The 20834-nt window shown below is 36.9% G+C and overlaps 1 protein-coding gene across 14 annotated transcripts in view; it reads right to left on the bottom strand.

Annotated features, from left to right (window-relative positions):
• Window positions 1-20834, bottom strand: part of epb41l3a (erythrocyte membrane protein band 4.1-like 3a) — a 292145-nt gene that overhangs the window by 9133 nt on the left and 262178 nt on the right. For 13 of the 14 annotated variants that reach the window (XM_039754817.1, XM_039754815.1, XM_039754816.1 and 10 more), the window contains 5 exons: window positions 9932-10612; window positions 7727-7840; window positions 7031-7108; window positions 5752-5880; window positions 5472-5567 (listed from right to left, as the gene is read on the bottom strand). In XM_039754817.1, the coding sequence (XP_039610751.1) occupies window positions 5472-5567; window positions 5752-5880; window positions 7031-7108; window positions 7727-7840; window positions 9932-10612 (1098 nt within the window). The remainder of the gene's footprint in view (window positions 1-5471; window positions 5568-5751; window positions 5881-7030; window positions 7109-7726; window positions 7841-9931; window positions 10613-20834) is intronic. The other variant, XM_039754825.1, reaches the window with a different exon arrangement.

Genomic DNA, 20834 nt, shown 5'->3' with positions numbered 1-20834 from the left:
AGTTAAGGAGGAGGTCAAGTTCATCAGGAATAGTAAAGGGGAATTAAAAGATACAGACAATGAAATAGCGGATGCCCTAAACTTACATTTTTCTGAGGTGTTTACAAGTGAGCAAGTGGATAACCTCCCAGAGGTAAACGCAACTACTAAGGAGGTACTGAGTGATTTGGAAATTGTAGAGGGAGAAGTGCTGCTCAGATTAAATAAGATGAAATCAAACAAATCACCAGGGGCCTCATGTATAAACGGTGCGTACGCACAGAAATGTTGCGTAAGAACTTTTCCACGTTCAAATCGCGATGTATAAAACCTACACTTGGCGTAAAGCCACGCACTTTTCCACGGTACCTCATGCCTTGTCGTACGCAAGTTCTCCGCTCGGTTTTGCAAACTGGCGGCACCCAGCGTCAAAGCAATGCTACTGTTCTTGTGTGATTACTCATTATTTTCATGACGCGGCTTTATAAATACACGAAACTAACCGCATATTGTTTATTAGTGTAATGCATCTGATTGTAATTAACTTGTAACAATATAATGGTCCAGGAACAGCCATAGTATTCCAAATACCATAACTGCTTTAGCGTTGTTACTTCTCACTTCTTCTTCTTCTTCTTTCAGCTCCTCCCGTTAGGAGTTGCCACAGCGGATCATCTTTTTCCTTATTACTCTCACTGCACGACTCAGAGTATTTATATCACTGTATCTGAGTGTGAATCACAGCAGCAGCTGATCGGAAAGAGAATTATCGGTATACGGCATTAAGGACACGCTGTCTCAGCCACTGCAAAACGTTTTAAAGCCTTTCCTGTACAGACCTCGCGGTTCAGAAACAGTTTAATCCCAAGAACTTTAAATGCACTCAATCAATTGCTCCTTGTAGAACTGTTTGTACTTATAAGTACAATCACCTCATTGTAAACTTGCACTACAGTTATAATATCTCACAACCTGAGCCACTTTATAAAGCGCGTATTTACATATGATGACGATATCATTTTTAAGGTGAAATGCAGCAAAATATGTTTGTTAAATTATACACATAAAACTTTAAATTCATTTAAATAATCTATATTCTTCACTGGGAGTGTCGTGAAGGATAGAATAATTAAACATGTACTACGAAGATATTTCAATGTTCTTTAAACGTTTTGAAGAATCGGCGCTAAGCTTACAGATGGCTTAACGTCTATTACAGAGCTGATTGTATGGCGATCGGTTACTTGGGGAAAGAAAAGCAAGGACTGCAGTGACGGCTACGCCAATATATATTGAATATAAAACAGAAAGAGAAAATAACAACACAGCTAAAAACGCAGTGACAAATTTCGATAAAAGATAAATGCTTGTCATGAGCACGAGGCTCATGAAACACATGTTTAATAATGTGCTTTAGCTCCTATCATCATGAAAATGACATCACGTATACATCTCAGTATTTTAGTTATTCAGAGAGCTGTAATATCACAAATGTAATGGACTCTGTGTCCAGTTGGAGGAAGAGAGCCAGTTTAAGAAGCAAGTAGTGATTCACACACATAGAGCACATACGAGTAAAAGATCAAATACAAAACAAAGCATTTAACGTGCTACTTTAATTACGATGTGATTTGAGAAACTGGTTAATTAAACGATTTTAAAGATGAAGTTTATAATGTTCTACTAAATGACAAAATAAACTACGTGATTAAAGTGGAAATGTCGAGATTGAAGTTGACATTTCGTGCTTTTTCCCCACTGTGTGCCTTTTTTCTCTGTACCCAAATAAACTTTCATATGACACTCAGACAGTGGGCTTACAACTCTTCTTTTCACGGCAACTTTGATATGTGACTTCTTTTTATTTCCGGCACTGTGCGATTTTGTGAATGTGAGCTTTCAAGTTTCTCCAACACGCTATGTCACTCGATCAACTTCATTTTGTTGATTATACCACGGTTTATTTGAACAAATAGTATGTTTTTTCTTTGCCTCCACTTGGTATTCGCTGAAATTCTTATATTTTCCCCGTGCTATTCCCATTGTCTTTTCACAGAAGGCTGCGCTTAAGGGCGATTTATATTGATTTGCATATTCAAATAGGCGTAATTCTGGGAGGTTACATAATGCGCGTGCACGAGCGTTAGTTTTCACGCTGATCGGGATTTATGTAGCGGAAGAACGTGGAAGTTGGAGTACGCACAGATTCCTGCATCTGGATTTTTCTGTGCGTAAGCACATTTCGGCTTTTGTGCTTACGCAATGTTATAGTGCGAGTTCTACGCACGGCGTTATACATGAGGCCCCAGGCCCAGATAATATTTATCCTCATGTTCTTAAGGAGGCTAGTGAGTACATATATAAACCCTTGACACATATTTTTAGGAAGTCACTGTGCACTGGAGAGATTCCAAAGGACTGGAAAATGGCAAATATCATCCCATTATATAAATAGGGTGACAGGGCAGATCCAAGCAACTATAGGCCAGTAAGCTTAACATGTATCACAGAAAAATTAATGGAAGGAATCATTAAGGATAAGATTGAGCAACACATGGCAAGAACAGGAGTTATTCTGAACAGTCAGCATGGGTTTAGAAGAGGGAGGTCGTGTTTTACTAACATGTTGGAATTCTATGAGGTTGCAACAAAAGCATACGATCAAAGTGGAGCTTATGATATTATTTATCTGCACTTTCAGAAAGCATTTGATAAGGTGCCACATGAGAGGTTGGGCATCAAGTTAAAAGAAGTGGGAGTTCAGGGTGATGTTTTTAGATGGGTGCAGAATTGGCTCAGACACAGAAAGCAGAGGGTGATGGTGCGAGGAACCTCATCAGAACTGGCCGATGTTAAGAGTGGTGTTCCACAGGGGTCAGTGCTAGGGCCGCTGCTATTTTTAATACAGTGGTGTGAAAAACTATTTGCCCCCTTCCTGATTTCTTATTCTTTTGCATGTTTGTCACACAAAATGTTTCTGATCATCAAACACATTTAACCATTAGTCAAATATAACACAAGTAAACACAAAATGCAGTTTTTAAATGATGGTTTTTATTATTTAGGGAGAAAAAAAAATCCAAACCTACATGGCCCTGTGTGAAAAGTAATTGCCCCCTGAACCTAATAACTGGTTGGGCCACCCTTAGCAGCAATAACTGCAATCAAGCGTTTGTGATAACTTGCAATGAGTCTTTTATAGCGCTCTGGAGGAATTTTGGCCCACTCATCTTTGCAGAATTGTTGTAATTCAGCTTTATTTGAGGGTTTTCTAGCATGAACCGCCTTTTTAAGGTCATGCCATAGCATCTCAATTGGATTCAGGTCAGGACTTTGACTAGGCCACTCCAAAGTCTTCATTTTGTTTTTCTTCAGCCATTCAGAGGTGGATTTGCTGGTGTGTTTTGGGTCATTGTCCTGTTGCAGCACCCAAGATCGCTTCAGCTTGAGTTGACAAACAGATGGCCGGACATTCTCCTTCAGGATTTTTGGTAGACAGTAGAATTCATGGTTCCATCTATCACAGCAAGCCTTCCAGGTCCTGAAGCAGCAAAACAACCCCAGACCATCACACTACCACCACCATATTTTACTGTTGGTATATTGTTCTTTTCTGAAATGCTGTGTTCCTTTTACGCCAGATGTAACGGGACATTTGCCTTCCAAAAAGTTCAACTTTTGTCTCATCAGTCCACAAGGTATTTTCCCAAAAGTCTTGGCAATCATTGAGATGTTTCTTAGCAAAATTGAGACGAGCCCTAATGTTCTTTTTCTTAACAGTGGTTTGCGTCTTGGAAATCTGCCATGCAGGCTGTTGTTACCCAGTCTCTTTCTTATGGTGGAGTCATGAACACTGACCTTAATTGAGGCAAGTAAGGCCTGCAGTTCTTTAGACGTTGTCCTGGGGTCTTTTGTGACCTCTCGGATGAGTCGTCTCTGCGCTCTTGGGGTAATTTTGGTCGGCCGGCCACTCCTGGGAAGGTTCACCACTGTTCCATGTTTTTGCCATTTGTGGATAATGGCTCTCACTGTGGTTCACTGGAGTCCCAAAGCTTTAGAAACAGCTTTATAACCTTTACCAGACTGATTGATCTCAATTACTTCTGTTCTCATTTGTTCCTGAATTTCTTTGGATCTTGGCATGATGTCTAGCTTTTGAGGTGCTTTTGGTCTACTTCTCTGTGTCAGGCAGCTCCTATTTAAGTGATTTCTTGATTGAAACAGGTGTGACAGTAATCATCAGAATGAACACTGCCAGAGCCCTACAAAATGACCTCCAGCAGGCCACTGGTGAGAATGTCTCTGACCAAACAATCAGAAACAGACTTCATGAAGGTGGCTTAAGGGCCTGATGTCCTCTAGTGGGCCCTGTGCTCACTGCCCAGCACCGTGGGGCTTGATTGGCATTTGCCATTGAATACTAGAATTGGCAGGTCCACCACTGGCGCCCCGTGCTTTTCACAGATGAGAGCAGGTTCACCCTGAACACATGTGACAGACGTGAAAGGGTCTGGAGAAGCTGTGGAGGACGTTATGCTGCCTGTAACATCATTCAGCATGACCGGTTTGGTGGTGGGTAAGTGATGGTCTGGGGAGGCATATACATGGAGTGACGCACAGACCTCTACAGGCTAAACAACGGCACTTTGACTGCCATTAGGTATCAGGATTAAATTCTTGGACCTATTGTCAGACCCCATGCTGGTGCAGTGGGTCCTGGGTTCCTCCTGGTGCACGACAATGTCTGGCCTCAAATGGCGAGAGTATGCAGGCAGTTCCTGGAGGATGAAGGACTTGATACCATTGACTGGGCCCCACGCTCACCTCTGGGACATTATGTTTCAGTCCATTCCAAACCGCCAGGTTGCACCTCAGACTGTCCAGGAGCTCAGTGATACCCTGGTCAAGATCTGGAATGAGATCCCCTAGGACACCATCCGCCATCTCATTAGGAGCACGGTCCAAGGTTGTCAGGCATGCATACAAGCACAAGGGACCATACAAACTACTAAGTACGATTTTGAGTTGCTGTAATGAAATTTTGGCAAAATGGACTAGCCTGCTGCATCATTTTTTCACTTTGATTTTCAGGGTGTCTTTGAATTCAGCCCCTCTGTAGGTTGATAATTTTCATTTCCATCAAACGATGTGGCATCTTTTCGTTCCTAACACATTACCCAATCCATATCAGTATAGATATCCACATGATTTTTTCCCCCCATTTAGATCTTATGTGTTTTCAAAGTGTTCCTTTAGTTTTTTGAGCAGTTTATATTATACTGAAGCATAGGTGCTATAAAAAACACAGTAAAACATGTTAATTTTAACCCATTTTTAATAAGTAGCTTTCTGACAAATAAGGTATATAACTTCATCAGAATTATGACTTGCGATGCATGCTTTGCACTAGTAGCCAGTACTGCTCAGGAAAGTAATGTGGCATACAAACGCTAAAAAGTCTAGTTCACGATTCAGGAAAAAAGACATTTTACCTTAGTGATATGTGTTGTTGTTGTGGTACTTGTAGTTTCAGACGTGATAGTTTGGGCACTCATCAGTACCCCAGGATCTGTACTGGCATCATCTCCCTTAAACATAAATTTAGAGTTCCCATGTTTTTAGTCAGCCAGTCACAAAATACACAAAAGATTAATGAATACAGATTACTCTAAAAGGTTTCTGTAGAGGAAATAAATGTTCAAAATGGTCAGCGCAGATAAAATTTGGTGTCAAACAATATTATGATTAAACATTTTTTCACATTAATTTTACCTGTGAAGATTCATAAGTGATTGTTTTAGTTTCTGTATGAATAACTGGTACTTCCTTTGTTGAGATCTCTTCTCTTTCCATTTGTGCTGCACTGCTGAAACTTACAGTTTCGGTTTTCACAACAGGTGGCTTTTTGAGAAGAAATAAACAATCAATAGTTCAGATATAAGTAAAATATAGATCAGAATGTCAGTAATAGGCATTATTACATTAATTTACATACAAAATCATACATAGTAAATTTATTAATAACTGTACTCAGAATAAAATAAAAACAAAACTGTGCCATAGGATAACTGCTTTACATTTAATTCATAACAGGCCAGAAAAAGTAATGGTTTTGCATTCTGTTTTTCATGATGCAGTCAATGAAAAGTTAAAGATAAAAGTTCTAATTTTACTCCACTCAGTCAAAATAAGTCAAAATTTTGATGTATAGCATATTTCACAAAGCACACCATTACAACACATTCTATCAATATGTTGGTATGTTGGTGTAGAACCAAGTTTATTCACTACTTATGTAAAAACACTATCATCATACAAGCCCACTTAACATTATGCTTCTGGAAGTAACATGTGGATCCTTCAAACAGGGTTTTTGGAGAAAAACTGGCAAGACTATAATGTTTATTGGCTACCATTCTAAAAGTTTCAGCTTCTTTCGCTAAAAAGACTAAGAATTTTCTCTTCTGTGTCAAGTATGCACTCCTTAAAGAAAAGTGTTTTTTTCATTACTTATTGGCAATTTTGTTTTTCTTGATTACACATTTCCACCATAAATAGTTTTCGCGAACTAAACAAATATTGGCCATATTTATAAATATAATTAAATGATATTTTGATTAATATTCTTGTATGCAACTATTTTGTTATTATTTTCTGTATAAACAACTTTTAAACTGTTGATATTTCACTGTTTAGCCATGATTGTGATCTTATGAAGGGTTTGTTATAATTTTAAAGTTATTATACTGTAGATATAAAGCATAAGCCTGCAAAAGGTTGAGTCTGAGTCTGGACAACAAGTCCCTCATTGAGTAAGTCCTTGGACAATAAAGAATTAATGCAATTTTATTTGCACTTGTGCATTTTGAAACTGAAGCTTTCTTTTACACTTCTAAAATTGTAATTAACAATAACAGACGTTATACTGTTTTAACTAATAAAATGAATTCCATGCTTCAAAAGAAATAAACTCAGCACTGTACATGATTAAATATGAAAACGTTTGGGAAGAATTGCAACATTATTTCTTATAAAAAGTTGAAATATGAACCTTAATCACGGAGTGTTCTTCCTGATGAACCTCTTCTTTCAATGTTTGGAAAACACTTTCCATCTTCACTTCTGAAGTCTACAAAAAAAGAAAATCCCAAATTCTCAGAACTATATAAATACTATTCTAGGGGATGGCATCTTATTAAGCAACTATCACAATCAATCACAGTACATTTCCTGTTGGTGTACTTGTTATAAAAATAACAAGCTTAATCATCTGTGAAGCTAAAATGAAAAAAAATGACAGAATACCAGCATTTAAATACTTACTAGTTTGGTTTTGTTTGATGTAAACCCTACTAAAGAAATTACGGACAACACTGCAGCTTATTCTTCTTAAAGGAAAAGTAACAATCCCTCTACAATATTTTTTTTTTCAAATGCCCAAGTGGTGGTTATACCCAAATGACCAAAACAAAATAAATTTGTGGGAACAGTGGTCATCTAGAGAGAGATATATACATGTGGGTTAAAACTATTTCAAGAAATGAATTTTGCATATTTCAGAAGGATTTTCCTGATCTATTTCTAGACTACATGTTCTGGATGATGCACTGAGAAAAAAACAAACTGACCATCAATAATAATCATAAATATTTAAAGATAAAAATGGGCTGTATATGCTGATTCCAATTTGGAGCAATTTATGTAAAGCAGATTTAGCTTTTTCATTACTGTAAAGCAAAATGGTCACCTGAGCCAAACTATGCAAAGCTGAAGATGACCATTCCATTTTTCCAATTTGACCACTTGAGGAGTCTACTAATGTGAAGACTTTACCATCACTTTTGCCACTGGATTGTTTAATCTAAACAGACAAAGAAACACACAATCAACAAAGACAAGACACACATAGACATAGGACACAAAAAACATGAATAAATGACAGAAAGACAGAATGCTATAGAAAGTTTGTAATACTATAAATGACTTGGGTCTTCAATTAGACAACAGTAGTCTCTAATATTTGAAAGTTTACAGAGGTGTATACTAATATATACCTGTAGTATAAACTTCAAATGTGAACATGTTTAATAAAATGTTAGAGCTTCTGTTGTCCAACCTGTCATATTAAATACACAAGATTTACATGCATTAAAAGGGAATTTTAGAATGCAAAGACAATTTCCCCTTGGGGATTAATAAAGTGTACCGAATGCGAAAAAAAGCTGGTAGCCTGATGTCTGTGAAACGTCCACAATGCTAGTTTGATGCATGCAAAAAGGGATAAGGGATTAATAAGCAAAAAAAAAAAAAAAACATTCATGGAATATCTCATAACTGAAATGCACAGATTTCTCTTTTCTCATCCAAGCTTTTTGAAAGAGGAAAACCAGTAATAGCTCATTTTCCATCCAAAAAGTATACATTCAGATTTACAAAAAGAATGGTCAGAATAGTTCTGTTGGTTATTTATTCTCAGTGCAACAAAAATATTAATCCAAGTGCATATAATATTAAAGGGAAGTTTAATAAAGGTGTCTCCTGTTTAAGCATAATGTAGAAAGTTAGGTTTAAATTTAATTTAAACATTAATTTAGGATACTACCTTTACAAATTATACTTTATGTTATCAATAGTATGGATGTCCAGAGTCTCAGACAGTTAAAAGATCTGACTATAGTATCTTAGTTGTCATAGTTTAACCGAAAAAAAATGTTGTAACACAGCTACAAACAGAATGCATTTCCTTCTTATTCTGCAAGATATCTGCTGAAATGTAGAAGATATTTTATTGGTACACTGCAATTTGTATTCTAAGTATTTTTGTCACCTTTTGGAATGATATCAATTTAGAGCCTGCATTGTGATTTCTTATTTATGGTAGGTAATGAAAACTTACAACTAGGACCCACATAAAGAACAATATTTAAAGAGTATTAAACCTTATCATTCTCAATATGTGAATGACATGTAAACTTGGATTTTGTTAAAAGACCACACTTTTCTCAATGAAGTTTTAAATGAATAAAATATCTAACCATCTACATATAATTAAATCCACTTAATCTAGTTCAGGAATATGGGTAACAAGAGCCTATTCTATCAGCACTGGGCACATGGCAGGAATTAACCCCAGACACAGCGACAGTCCTTTACTTGCCTGACCCACACTTATTCACACAGGACAATACAGAGTCACAGATTAACCAAACAGGCAAGTCTTCATAAAGAAAGTGCTCTGGCTGTAATGAATGAAATAAAGTTTCAATACTTTTTTGTTTTTTCTGCAATGTTTAAACCTGGAAAGAACATATATATTTTGTCAGTAAATGGATGGAAAAGAGAGTATGGTATTTCACATGGTTTAGCAAACTATCTCAACTAATAAACAAATTATTTATTTGCTTTTAAACGATATATTCAAATATAAATGTATTGTTGAATTAAAAGGTTTTAATGCACAAAAACATGTATGAATGATACCCATGACATTTCACCAGCACAAAAAAGCAGACTGCAGTATATATTTATTTATAAAATTTAAATCAGTACTAAAGAAGCAATGTTCTGTTGCAAGTAGTTTATTGTTTCTGTAAAGAGAAACATACAGGATTCTCTTAAACAGAAACAGAAGCAAATTAGATGTCTGCGTCTCACATATCTTGCAGGGCAAAAGGAAGGGATACTGTTGGTGATCTTAGGAGGACACGTGCAATCTGAATCAGCCAATGAAATCCATTACTGAACAAAGAGACCTATTATTATTGGTCATTATGCAGAAGCAAAGCTGAAGGAAGGGATCAGAAGGACATGTCAAGCATAGCTTTTGTAAATTAAAATGCAGAAGTTGAGGTCCAAAAACACATGCTGCAAAATTTTATATCAGGGATAAAAAAAATCTACATATACTGTATATGTAACAGTACATCGAAAGAGCTGCAAATTCAGAAGTTACCGCCATTCTGGAAGTAGGTGAAGATTCAGCTACAAAGTGAGCAGTCGCTATAGTAAAAGTTGGATCCTGAGAAAATTGTAACTCAGTCAAAGCCTTGTCACTATGCATTACATCATCTGTTTTCATGGGCTTTTCTTTTAGATGTCCAGTATCCTTTATAAATGCATATCTGTCTGTCTGACGATGTTCACTGGAAAAATCTGTTACTTCAATATTCTTCTGAATAATGGTCGAAGTAAAAGGAGACTCAGTTTTCTTAAAGGTGAGTGAAATACTTTTCTCTTCTTTTTTTTCGGCCTCTGGCTCTAATATTTCATACTCTGTTGAAACTGGAATAACTTTAATGGATGATGAGGGGGGGTGCATCTTCCTCTGTAGATCTTGCGTAGTGTAGGTAACAGATTTGTCTCCATCTCGAGTACGGGTTGTCATCGTTACTACTTTTCCTGACATTGTATCATAGGACTTTCCCAAGGTATAGCTTTTTGATTTAAACTCTTCTTCCCTGAGCTTCATTTCATTTCTGAAGTCTTCTAAAGTTTTTAATTCACTGCTTCGGCTTTGTGCATTTCCATATACTGTATCAGTCACTGCTACTACTTTATAGGTAGCAACATCTTTTATTTCACCCTCTGTTACTTTAGCAGGCATTTTGTCTATTATTACCCAGTCGTCAGAATCCTATATTTAAAATATTAAAAATAAATTAGGCTTTAAGTATGGAAAAGTCCAAAGGACACCATAAGTTTAACGCATTTATAGTTAACATACACTTATGCTTCCATAGGATAAAATTATTTGTAGTTTCTGTACACAAAATGTTACTTAATTTAGATTATACTACAAAACTGAACACTTTTATGTATAAATTTCAACAGATTATTATTAAAAAAATAATTTTCAAATTATTTTACATTGCAACACAGAACATGTATCTCAAAAACAATAACAAGTGTAAAATAAAACAAATTAGGGCTGGGAATCAATAAAAAAACAAATTAATCGCACAACTGTATGGAACTAATTGCGATTAATAGCATCTAACATTAAAACATGCAATGATAAAATACATAAATCATGAAGTAAATATACACTAAATCACAAAATTAATGTAGAATCAACACAAAAGAATTTTTAAATATTTATTGGCATAGTTTAAACTTAAAACAAATGACCTGAAACCTGATTTGTTAACACAAAACTACTTGAACAAGTACAACCTGAATCTGAATGCCTTCCTAAAAGGCAAGTTGAAAAGAAGGTAAAAGGAAAACAAGGCCAATGTATTAATTCTAAAATCGGTATGGCATATGAGACACAGACATGTCAAAGTAAAATTAAATAATCAAAACAACTGTGGACTTTGAATGCACTGCTAAAGGCTTATGACTACCAAGTGCACTTGAATGAACCACAAGAAACTGTGGGATGCCCCTGCCTTTACAGGGCTGAGGGCAGTTCCTTGTAGTGATGTGTTTTGTGGGGAATCATCCACAAAACATGGCAGATAACACTATGAAGACAAATACATAAAATGTAACGAATTTTGCAAATCACTGACAAAAGCAATAGTAAAATATACAACTAAATCAAGAATGTACAATAAAAACAAAAGACAAGAAGTTGAACCCTGAACCCTGGCTGAAATATAACAGAGTGGGGGTGCACATGTGGGAAATATCAAATATACTCACTGCAGATTAATATCTATGCTGTAATGAGAGTGACTTGCTGGTTCAGAACCTAGTTTGGTGTATAAAACAATGTTTTATATCTGCATTGTTCCCAATTTTTCTACCAAAAAATGCATTCAAAGAAAAATGCTACATCACCCATGTTTGTTATTCCTTAAATAAAACTATGTACTCTTACTTACTCTTATTAAGTACACCTTTTCAACTGCTTGTTAACAGAAATATCTTATCAACCAATTACGTGGCAGTAACAATGCATTTAGGCATATAGATATTGTCAAGACAATCTGTTGAAGTTCAAACCAAGCATCAGAATGGGGAAGAACATGGCATGGTTTTGAGGTACCAGAGAGGCTGGTCTGAGTATTTCAGAAACTGTTGATCTACTGTAATTTTCATGCACAACCAATCCTAGGGTTTACAGAGAAAGGTTAAGTGAAAATGTCTTGTTGATGCCAGAGGAGAATGGCCAGAGTGGTTCGAGCTGATAGAAAGGCAACATTAACTCAAATAACCACTCATTATAACCATGGTATGAAGAAGAGCATCTCTGAACACACAGCAAATTAAACCTTGAAGCAAATGGGCTACAGTAGTAGCAGACCACACATGGTGCCACTCCTGTCAGCTAAGATCAAGCAACTGAGGCTAAGATTAACACAGGCTCATCAAAATTGGACAATAGAAGATTGAAAAAAACATTGCCTGGTCTGATGAGTCATGTCATGTCACAAAGCTCAAATCATCTCGAACTGGTTTCTTGAACATGACAATGAGTTCACTGTACTCAAATGGCCTCCACCAGTCACCAGATCTCAATCCAATAGACAACATTTAGAATGTGGTGGAATAGGAAATTATCAACTGTATGATGCAATCATGTCAATATGGACCAAAATCCCTCAGGAATGTTTCCAGCACATTGCTGAATCTATGCCACGAAAAACTGTGGCAGTTCAGAAGGAAAAGGTTGTCCAACCCGGTATTAACAAGGTGTACCTAATAAAGTGGCCAGTGAATGTATTTGGTAATAGTTTTGAGTAAAGAAGATAATAAGCCCATCCCAGATGAAATATAGTGCAATAAAATGACAGTCATGAGCCAACTTACGATTCTATTCGGGACCGGCCATTTGGCCGTATACAGTCATATGCATAATAATTTACTGTACTTTCACCAAAAAAGATAACAGTAGTATGTCTTTCATTTCCTAGGAACATCTGAGTACTGCAGTATTTTTCTGAACAAAGATTTTTAGTGAAACAGTATTTAGTTGTATGAAATTAAATCAAATGTGAAAAACTGGCTGTGCAAAAATTTGGGTACCCTTGTAATTTTGCTGATTTGAATGCATGTAACTGCTCAATACCGATTACTTGCAACACCAAATTGGTTGGATTAGCTTGTTAAGCCTAGAACTTCATAGAAAGGTGTGTCCAATCATGAGAAAAGGTATTTAAGGTGGTTAATTGCAATTTGTGCTTCCCTTTGACTCTCTTATGAAAAGTGACAGCAAACAAAGATTGTTCAGTATCATGGTTTAGGGGAAGGCTACAAAAAGCTATCTCAGAGGTTTAAACTGTCAGTTTCAACTGTAAGGAATTTAATCAGGGAATGGAATGCCACAGGCACAATTGGTGTAAAACCCAGGTCTGGCAGGCCAAGAAAAATACAGGAGTGGCATATGTGCAGGATTGTGAGAATGGTTACAGACAGCCCACAGATCACTGCCAAAGACCTGCACGAACATCATGCTGCAGATGGTGTATCTGTACATCGTTCTACAATTCAACGCAATTTGCACAAAGAACATCTGTATGGCAGGGTGTGATGATGCAGTTTCACTCCACACTCCCATTCAGTTTCTGGGAGCCCTCGAACCTGACACTGTCACTAATGTCAGCGATGAGCTATACAGTGAGGCACAAACAATGAAGCAAGGGGATGGTGCAAAAGTGCCAAGTGCTTTTATATAAAATCAACAAAAACGGTGTCCAAATAAATAAAGTGCAGAGCATCTCAACGTCTTCAAATAAATAATCCATAAAATGAGTGAAGTAGTGGAGGTTAAAAACACAATAGAAAAAAACAATCTTTTAAAACAATGGCATGAAACAGTCTCTTTAAAACAAAGCCCGGTGCATTCCTTAACTGGTGACTTTGATTCCCCTGTTTCTCTCATTCAGGCTATGCACCAGGGGAGTCACCCTACATGCAGCTGACCTTCTTTGCTTTACTCGACTGGTCTGGTGGCCTCCCGATCCCTGACTTCATTTAGCCCTCTCCAGACCGAGACTTGGCTTCCCACAACGGCCAGGACGCTCATGCTGGGGAATCCACCTTCCAAGCCTCCCAACTCCCACTGCCTTCTCGGCCTTACGTGGCCAGCCATCCTTCTTCCAGTCACTCCCGCTCCTCACAATGCTCAGCGGGAGCGACCACTACCAACTGCCATAGGTGTCGGCCAAACACCCCGTTTGGGCTCACTGTCCAGCTGCCTACGAGCCTGTGCTCTCTCGCTCGCTCTCTTTCTCATCGGCTTTCCTCTCCCTGCTTCCTGCCTTCTTCTTTAGCAACCTCTGTTTGTCTTCTCAACTTTCTTTCTTCCTTTTTTCCTCATCATTCCCTGCTAGCCGCCTTGTGCTTCTATTTATCACAGGGACGTGGATCAGCTGTGGAAATCAGCAGCTTCCGGGAACAATTACAGATGTGGACGACTCCTCACTTGTGCACTTAAGTGAGAACTGCCTGCATCACGGATTCCCCTGGAACTGCTTGGCCACACAGCACCACGCCCCCTCGCTAAGCTGCAAATGCGTCGATTATTTATTTTAAAAAAATGGCTTCTTTGACGTGAGCTGTGGACCCGCTTCACCACACAGGGTGATGAGAAAGAAACCCTTTCTGCACTCACACCACAAACAGAGTCGCTTGTTGTATGCAAATGCTCATTTAGATAAGCCAGATTCATTTTGGAACAAAGTGCTTTGGACTGATGAGACAAAAATTGAGTCATTTGGTCATAACAAAAAGCGCTTTGCATGGCGGAAGAAGAACACTGCATTCCAAGAAAAACAACTGCTACCTACTGTCAAATTTGGTGGAGGTTCCATCATGCTGTCGGGCTGTATGGCTAGTTCAGGGACTGGGGCCCTTGTTAAAGTCAAGGGTCAGATGAATTCAACCCAATATCAATAAATTCTTCACGATAATGTTCAAGCATCAGTCACAAAGTTGAAGTTACGCAGGGGTTGGATATTCCAGCAATACAATGACCCAAAACAAAGTTCAAAATCTACAAAGGCATTCATGCAGAGAGAGAAGTACTATGTTCTGGAATGGCCATCACAGTCCCCTGAATTGAATATCATTGAAAATCTATGGAATGATTTGAAGTAGGCTGTCCATGCTCAGCAGCCATCAAATTTAACTGAACTGGAGAGATTTTGTATGGAAGAATGGTCAAAAATACCTCTATCCAGAATTCAGACACTCATTAAAGGCTATAGCAGGTGTCTAAAGGCTGTTATATTTGCAAAATGAGGCTCAACTAAGGATTGATGTCATATCTCTGTTGGGGTGCCCAAATTTATGCACCTGTCTAATTTTGTTATGATGCATATTGCATATTGTTATGATGCATATTGCATATTTTCTGTTAATCAAATAAACCACTGCTGAAATACTACTGTTTCCATAAGGCATGCCATATATTAAAAGGATGTTGCTACTTTGAAAGCTCAGCCAATGATAAACAAAAATCCAAAGAATTAAGAGGAGTTCCCAAACTTTTTCATATGACTGTATTTCATATTGGCTGTATGTCAGTCACAAATGTTAAAGTTAATGCATACTGAAGCTCTGTGGGTCTGGTATGGGTTGCTGGTAGGCACACTTTAACTGCTAGTAAGGAACAGCAGAAACCGATCTTCAAGTCTCAGTGTTTGCACACTGCAATAGTGTAAGGCAATCTTTCTCAACCACTGGATTGTGACCCAGGTTGCCACTGAAGGAGTTGTGGGTTGTGATGGGTTGCATAAGACAATTTTTTCAACCACTGGGTCGTGACCTCTGTTGCCAATGTTTGTTTATGAGCGGGTCACCTAAGCGATCAACAGAAATGCGGGATATATAGTCAAATGAAGGATAACCAGTGAACTGACGACACAGTCATGAGTGCCCAAGGCTCAATGATGCACGTGGAAAATGAAGACTACTCCATCTGGTTTGGTCCCACAGAAGAAAATGTAGCATAAATTGCTACAGTCCAATTCTGGACATGAAAGAAAGGTGTCAGAACACACAGTACATTGCAGCTTGCTGCATATGGGGTTGTGTAGCCAAAGCTGGGTAGAGTGCACATGTTGACCCCTCTCCACAACTGAAAGTGCCTACAATGAACATGCAAGCATCAGAACTGGAGTAAAAGACAGCATGATTCTCTGGGCAATATTCTGCTTGAAAACAATGGGTCCTGGCATTCATGTGAATGTTATTTTGACACATACCAGCTATCTAAATATTGCTGTAGACCATGTACACCCCTTAGGGCAATGATACTCCCTGATGGCAGTGGTCTCTTTCAGCAGGATAATGTGCCCTACCACCCTGTAGAAATTGCTCAGGAATAGTTTGGGGAACATGACAAAAAGTTCAAGGTGTTAACTTGGCCTCCAATTTCCCTAGATCTTAATCTGATCAAGCACTTGTGTGATGTGCTGAAAAAACAAGTCAGATCCATAGAACACCTTCAGTGGTCTTGTGGAGTCCACTCCTCGATGGGTTAAAGCAGTTTTGGCAACCATGAGGTGACTTGCACAGTGTTAGGCAGGTGGTTTTATTGTTGCACCTGATTGTTATAATATTACTACATATACATTACATAATATTACTAAAGTTACAATATTCTAATGACAATACAAGATAGATTATAATCACCTACAGATTCAGGAACCCCATCCTTTAATACAGTTGCTAAGGACACCACAATTACTGTACATTTTAAAAAGTAAAAAAAAAATTACAAATTAAACAAAACATCAGTTTCATTAGTTTTTTCTTTGTAACTGCTATAAACTGAAAAATCTAGAGAGGACAGGTAGAGTTTTCTCACTCTCCACCAAGTTAACCCATTGTTATAATAGGACTTAGCTTTAATGAAAATAAAGCCTAATAATTTTCCAGTACAAGCATTTTCTTTTGCTGTAACTGATTGTTTTCTGATGAAACACAAGTATCTGCATAAATATATGTACATGTTGAGCTCTACTGATTCATATGTTTTTGACAATTTTCATTCATTTCCTATGCATATATTAGAACCACTTAACTGCAAATGTTTCATTTTTGTAAAGAAGCTATAAATATTCTTTACCCTTTTTGATAGACTCGTACTTCGATACAATGAAGACAAGCCTTGGGTTGAGAATTTATCACACAAAGGGAACTGTAGAAGAAGGAAATATGCCTGAAGGAATAAACAAAGCCAAATGCATGCAGTAATTGTTGTGGTGTTCTCACTGTTTATATACTGTTCAATTAAATTCTGTAGAAAATCCAAGTGTGCTGAAGGACAAAATACTAAGTACTAAGTTTGTATTATATCCATTTGGACATTGCCAGACTCAGCTCTTCCTATTATAGGCATCCTTCTAGCATCTTTCTTTCAACTTGCCTTAAATGGGGTGTTAGTCAAACTTCAAATTATTGTTTGTAATTTATGGTAGAAGTAAAGAATTCAACTTTTTATTTCTGGTAATGACTGGATGTTTCATCATGTTTGACTTCAATATTGTAGAATACATGTATACAAATAAAGTCTTTTTAACATGCTTCTTATCTTGCAAACCACAATTAGGATGAATTTTTATGACTCCAAGAACAGAATCTATGTCAATTTTCAAACACACACTGGCACCCGATCATCTTCAAAATGATTCCAAACATATGTCATTACTGTGTGGATGAGGGTTGGATGTTGATAATGCTCAATCACAACCTAAGTCATTCTCACAGCTGAAGCTGCATTTACGTGCTATGCTTAAGCTAGCTTGAAGCATCTCTTGCAATGTCTCCAGTATCAAGGTTGCAAAAATATCATGAAAATGTTGGAAAAGCTCAGGAAAGATTGAAAGACCACTTCTTTAATCGTGAAACTTGAAGTAATAAAGTTTAGGTAAACACCCCCAATAAATAGTACTTAATGAAGGGGAAAATATCTTATTAACATTAGCTTTCATGACTAATGTTATAACAAAACTAATTATCAAGTATTTTGGTGTAACCTAAGTAAAAATGGGGGTCTTTTTTCAGCCAGGGAACACTTACATTTTTTCCCATTTAAATTAATAGTAAGTATGTATTCACATTACAAAAACTCACTTTATGAAAGAGTTTTCAGGAACGTTTTCAGGTAGCTTTGCAAAGGTGAGGCCGTCTAAAATAGCACTTCAGTGTTCCATCTTTTTTATTTCAGATGAGATTAAGTATTGGGACAACTTCCTGCCAGGTATTTGGAGCTACACTGATTGTGCATATATTAATGGGTGATAAATGTATAGGGCTCAATTTAGATTTAGCTCTTCCTTTTGGTGTATGTCTTTGGAATCTATTGGCCAAAATCAACATAAACACAACTGAAATGGGCTAGAAGGATGCAAAAAGAAGCCACTCTTGTAAAGATTAATAGTCACCATTATACAAGCAAGTGAAGAAAAGCAACTATAATTGACCATGGAAAGAATATTAAAGCTATCAGAAAAATACAGTATATTTAACTGAAATCACTACCATTTTGCACAGTTCAGGGGTAAAAGAATTATGATCTATTGTTTAATGAAAACTTTCACAACAGTATTATAATACCACTATCACAAGATAAAAAGCTTAGGTTATGATCATTTAAAAAGTGAAGAGATACACCAGAGTTCTTTGTATAGTTGAGACAGATATAAATATCTACCTAAATTATGGTAATGTGACAATCAGGAGAAAGGAATAAATGGTATAATTTGGACTGCTGATGGTTTAATACAATGAAAATGGGGAAGAAGTTTCATTGCTGCAGTGTTCCTGACACCTGTGGAACTGACTCATGTTAGTGATGAGACAACTGATGATTAGAGCATCTTTTTGGAATTATAAAGAAACATCTCATCTGCATATATAAAAAGAAAAATAATGCCTGCAGACACATTACCTTGACTTATTATATAGCATGATTATATTCCAAAAGGCACTGCAAATGCAATGAGGAAAGCAATATCAAGCTGATAACCTAGGTCCAGGTGTTAGTTTTCTATTACAAGCAAACCTATTCAAAGTAAATTCCAATTAATTCAATTTATTTTATATGTAGCACTCTTTATCGAGTGCTGCAGCAAGCTTACATTTAAGTGATCAACATTTATGTACTTAGAAAATATGTAGGAAACCACTGTCATAATAGTTTTTCCTTGTTTGCTGCTGTTTTTATAATATTACTTCAACTAAAATTAAAATATGAAGAGCAAAACCAAAAGTACCTTTAATTACAAATGTCCTATTATATATCCATAGAAATATAGATTTAAAAAATACAACATTCAGTACTTTAGTTCCATGTTCATCTCTTCATCTCAGATCTTCACTGTCCCTACACTTAATAAGGGCACCATTTATATTAACAATAACATTGCATTATTAATGCAAGCAGTGCCTCAAAGGTTTTAAATATGAAATACTTGGATTCCATTTGTATTTTGGACAATGAAATACTACATGTCTGCATTAAATCACAATATCACATTTTCCGCCTTTTCTTGGAAGCTGCTACACAGCTGCTAAATCTTAATGTGTGTCACATTGCTACTCACAAATTCTTCTGAATTTCTGCACATTACTACATTTATACCAAATGCTAAGTTTTTAGATTAAAATGGAAAGACTGAACTTGTAAACTATGACTTAATGCTTAATTTTCCCTGGCTTAAGATGAAAAAAGTGAATGTGGTTTGATTTGTTATTTTTGTTTATATACAATTCAGTGTAAATAAATATTAATGAAATTTTGCATTGCTTATATTTATTAATGCTTGCTTTTAAAGTTATATAACTATACTGTTGTGATAGACGGCCAGCAGTTCAATCTGGCCAGGATGTCCCAGAACTAAAAGAGTGGACAAGGGCAGCATTTCCAGGACACTGCCTTCCCCAGGACGCTAGTTGGCAGCTCCTCTGGACGGTAAATGTACCCCGGATTGCCTCAGGGCATTATGGGACATGGAGTCCATTTTCTCAGCCCTGTTGGGTGCCACCAGGGGGAGCTCATAAAGGACCTGGGGACTCCTACTTTTCTTATAACCTGGAAGTACTTCAGAGTTACGAGGAGGGAAGCCCACAGTACTTCCAGGCTACTTGAAGACGGATGATGTGGTGTTTGACCGGGAAGAAAAGAAAGCTGAGCCGGAGTTGGGAGGGTTTTGACGGAGCTGCTGGGAGTGGAGGATTGGATTATTGTACTTATTGATTATTGGATATTTGTGAATTGTGGCGAGTGTGGTGCTTTGTGCACTTTGAGAAAAATATTAAAAATCATACCTGGTGCTTTTACACGTGTGTCCTGAACGTCTGTCTGTTGGGTTTCAAGGGGTAACAGCGACCCCTAGTGTCCACACTGCATACAGTAGTACATAATCTGTAATGTCTGTTTAACTACTTTAAGCCTTTCCGTTATTAAACGGAAGTTTATGTTTATTTTTGATGTACATACTGAAGATTTGAGGAGAAAGAGCATTTGTTTTACATTCTGCTAATAATCATCTTCAAATCTGAATCAAAGCAAATATATGTAATTAAAGTATTGCCTAACAGTTACTATTATCACTTAAACCAGAGAAACTCATCTTAAAAAAAAGCATTCCCACATACAAGAAAAAACTCAAAATCATCTTTGGAAACTATAAATCATTTTTGGAATCATAATACTTTTTGACCAAAATAAGTTAACTTCCCATATAATGTACAAATACTACACATATTCAGTAAACTCTTTACTCTGTACTGAAAGTCTTCATTAAAAATGTACATGTACCAGAAATGAAAAACTTTTAAAAACAAATAGTAAGGCAAAGTAACGTAAAAAATGCACAGAAAGATCTTGGAATTTCAAATGCTTCAAATGCAAAAATACTTGGAAACAAGAACTGAAAATAAATGCCAAGGTTCACAAA

This window comes from Polypterus senegalus, chromosome 5 (assembly GCF_016835505.1).
Source record: "Polypterus senegalus isolate Bchr_013 chromosome 5, ASM1683550v1, whole genome shotgun sequence".
NCBI lineage: Eukaryota > Metazoa > Chordata > Cladistia > Polypteriformes > Polypteridae > Polypterus > Polypterus senegalus.
This window is presented reverse-complemented; position numbering and strand designations above follow the sequence as displayed.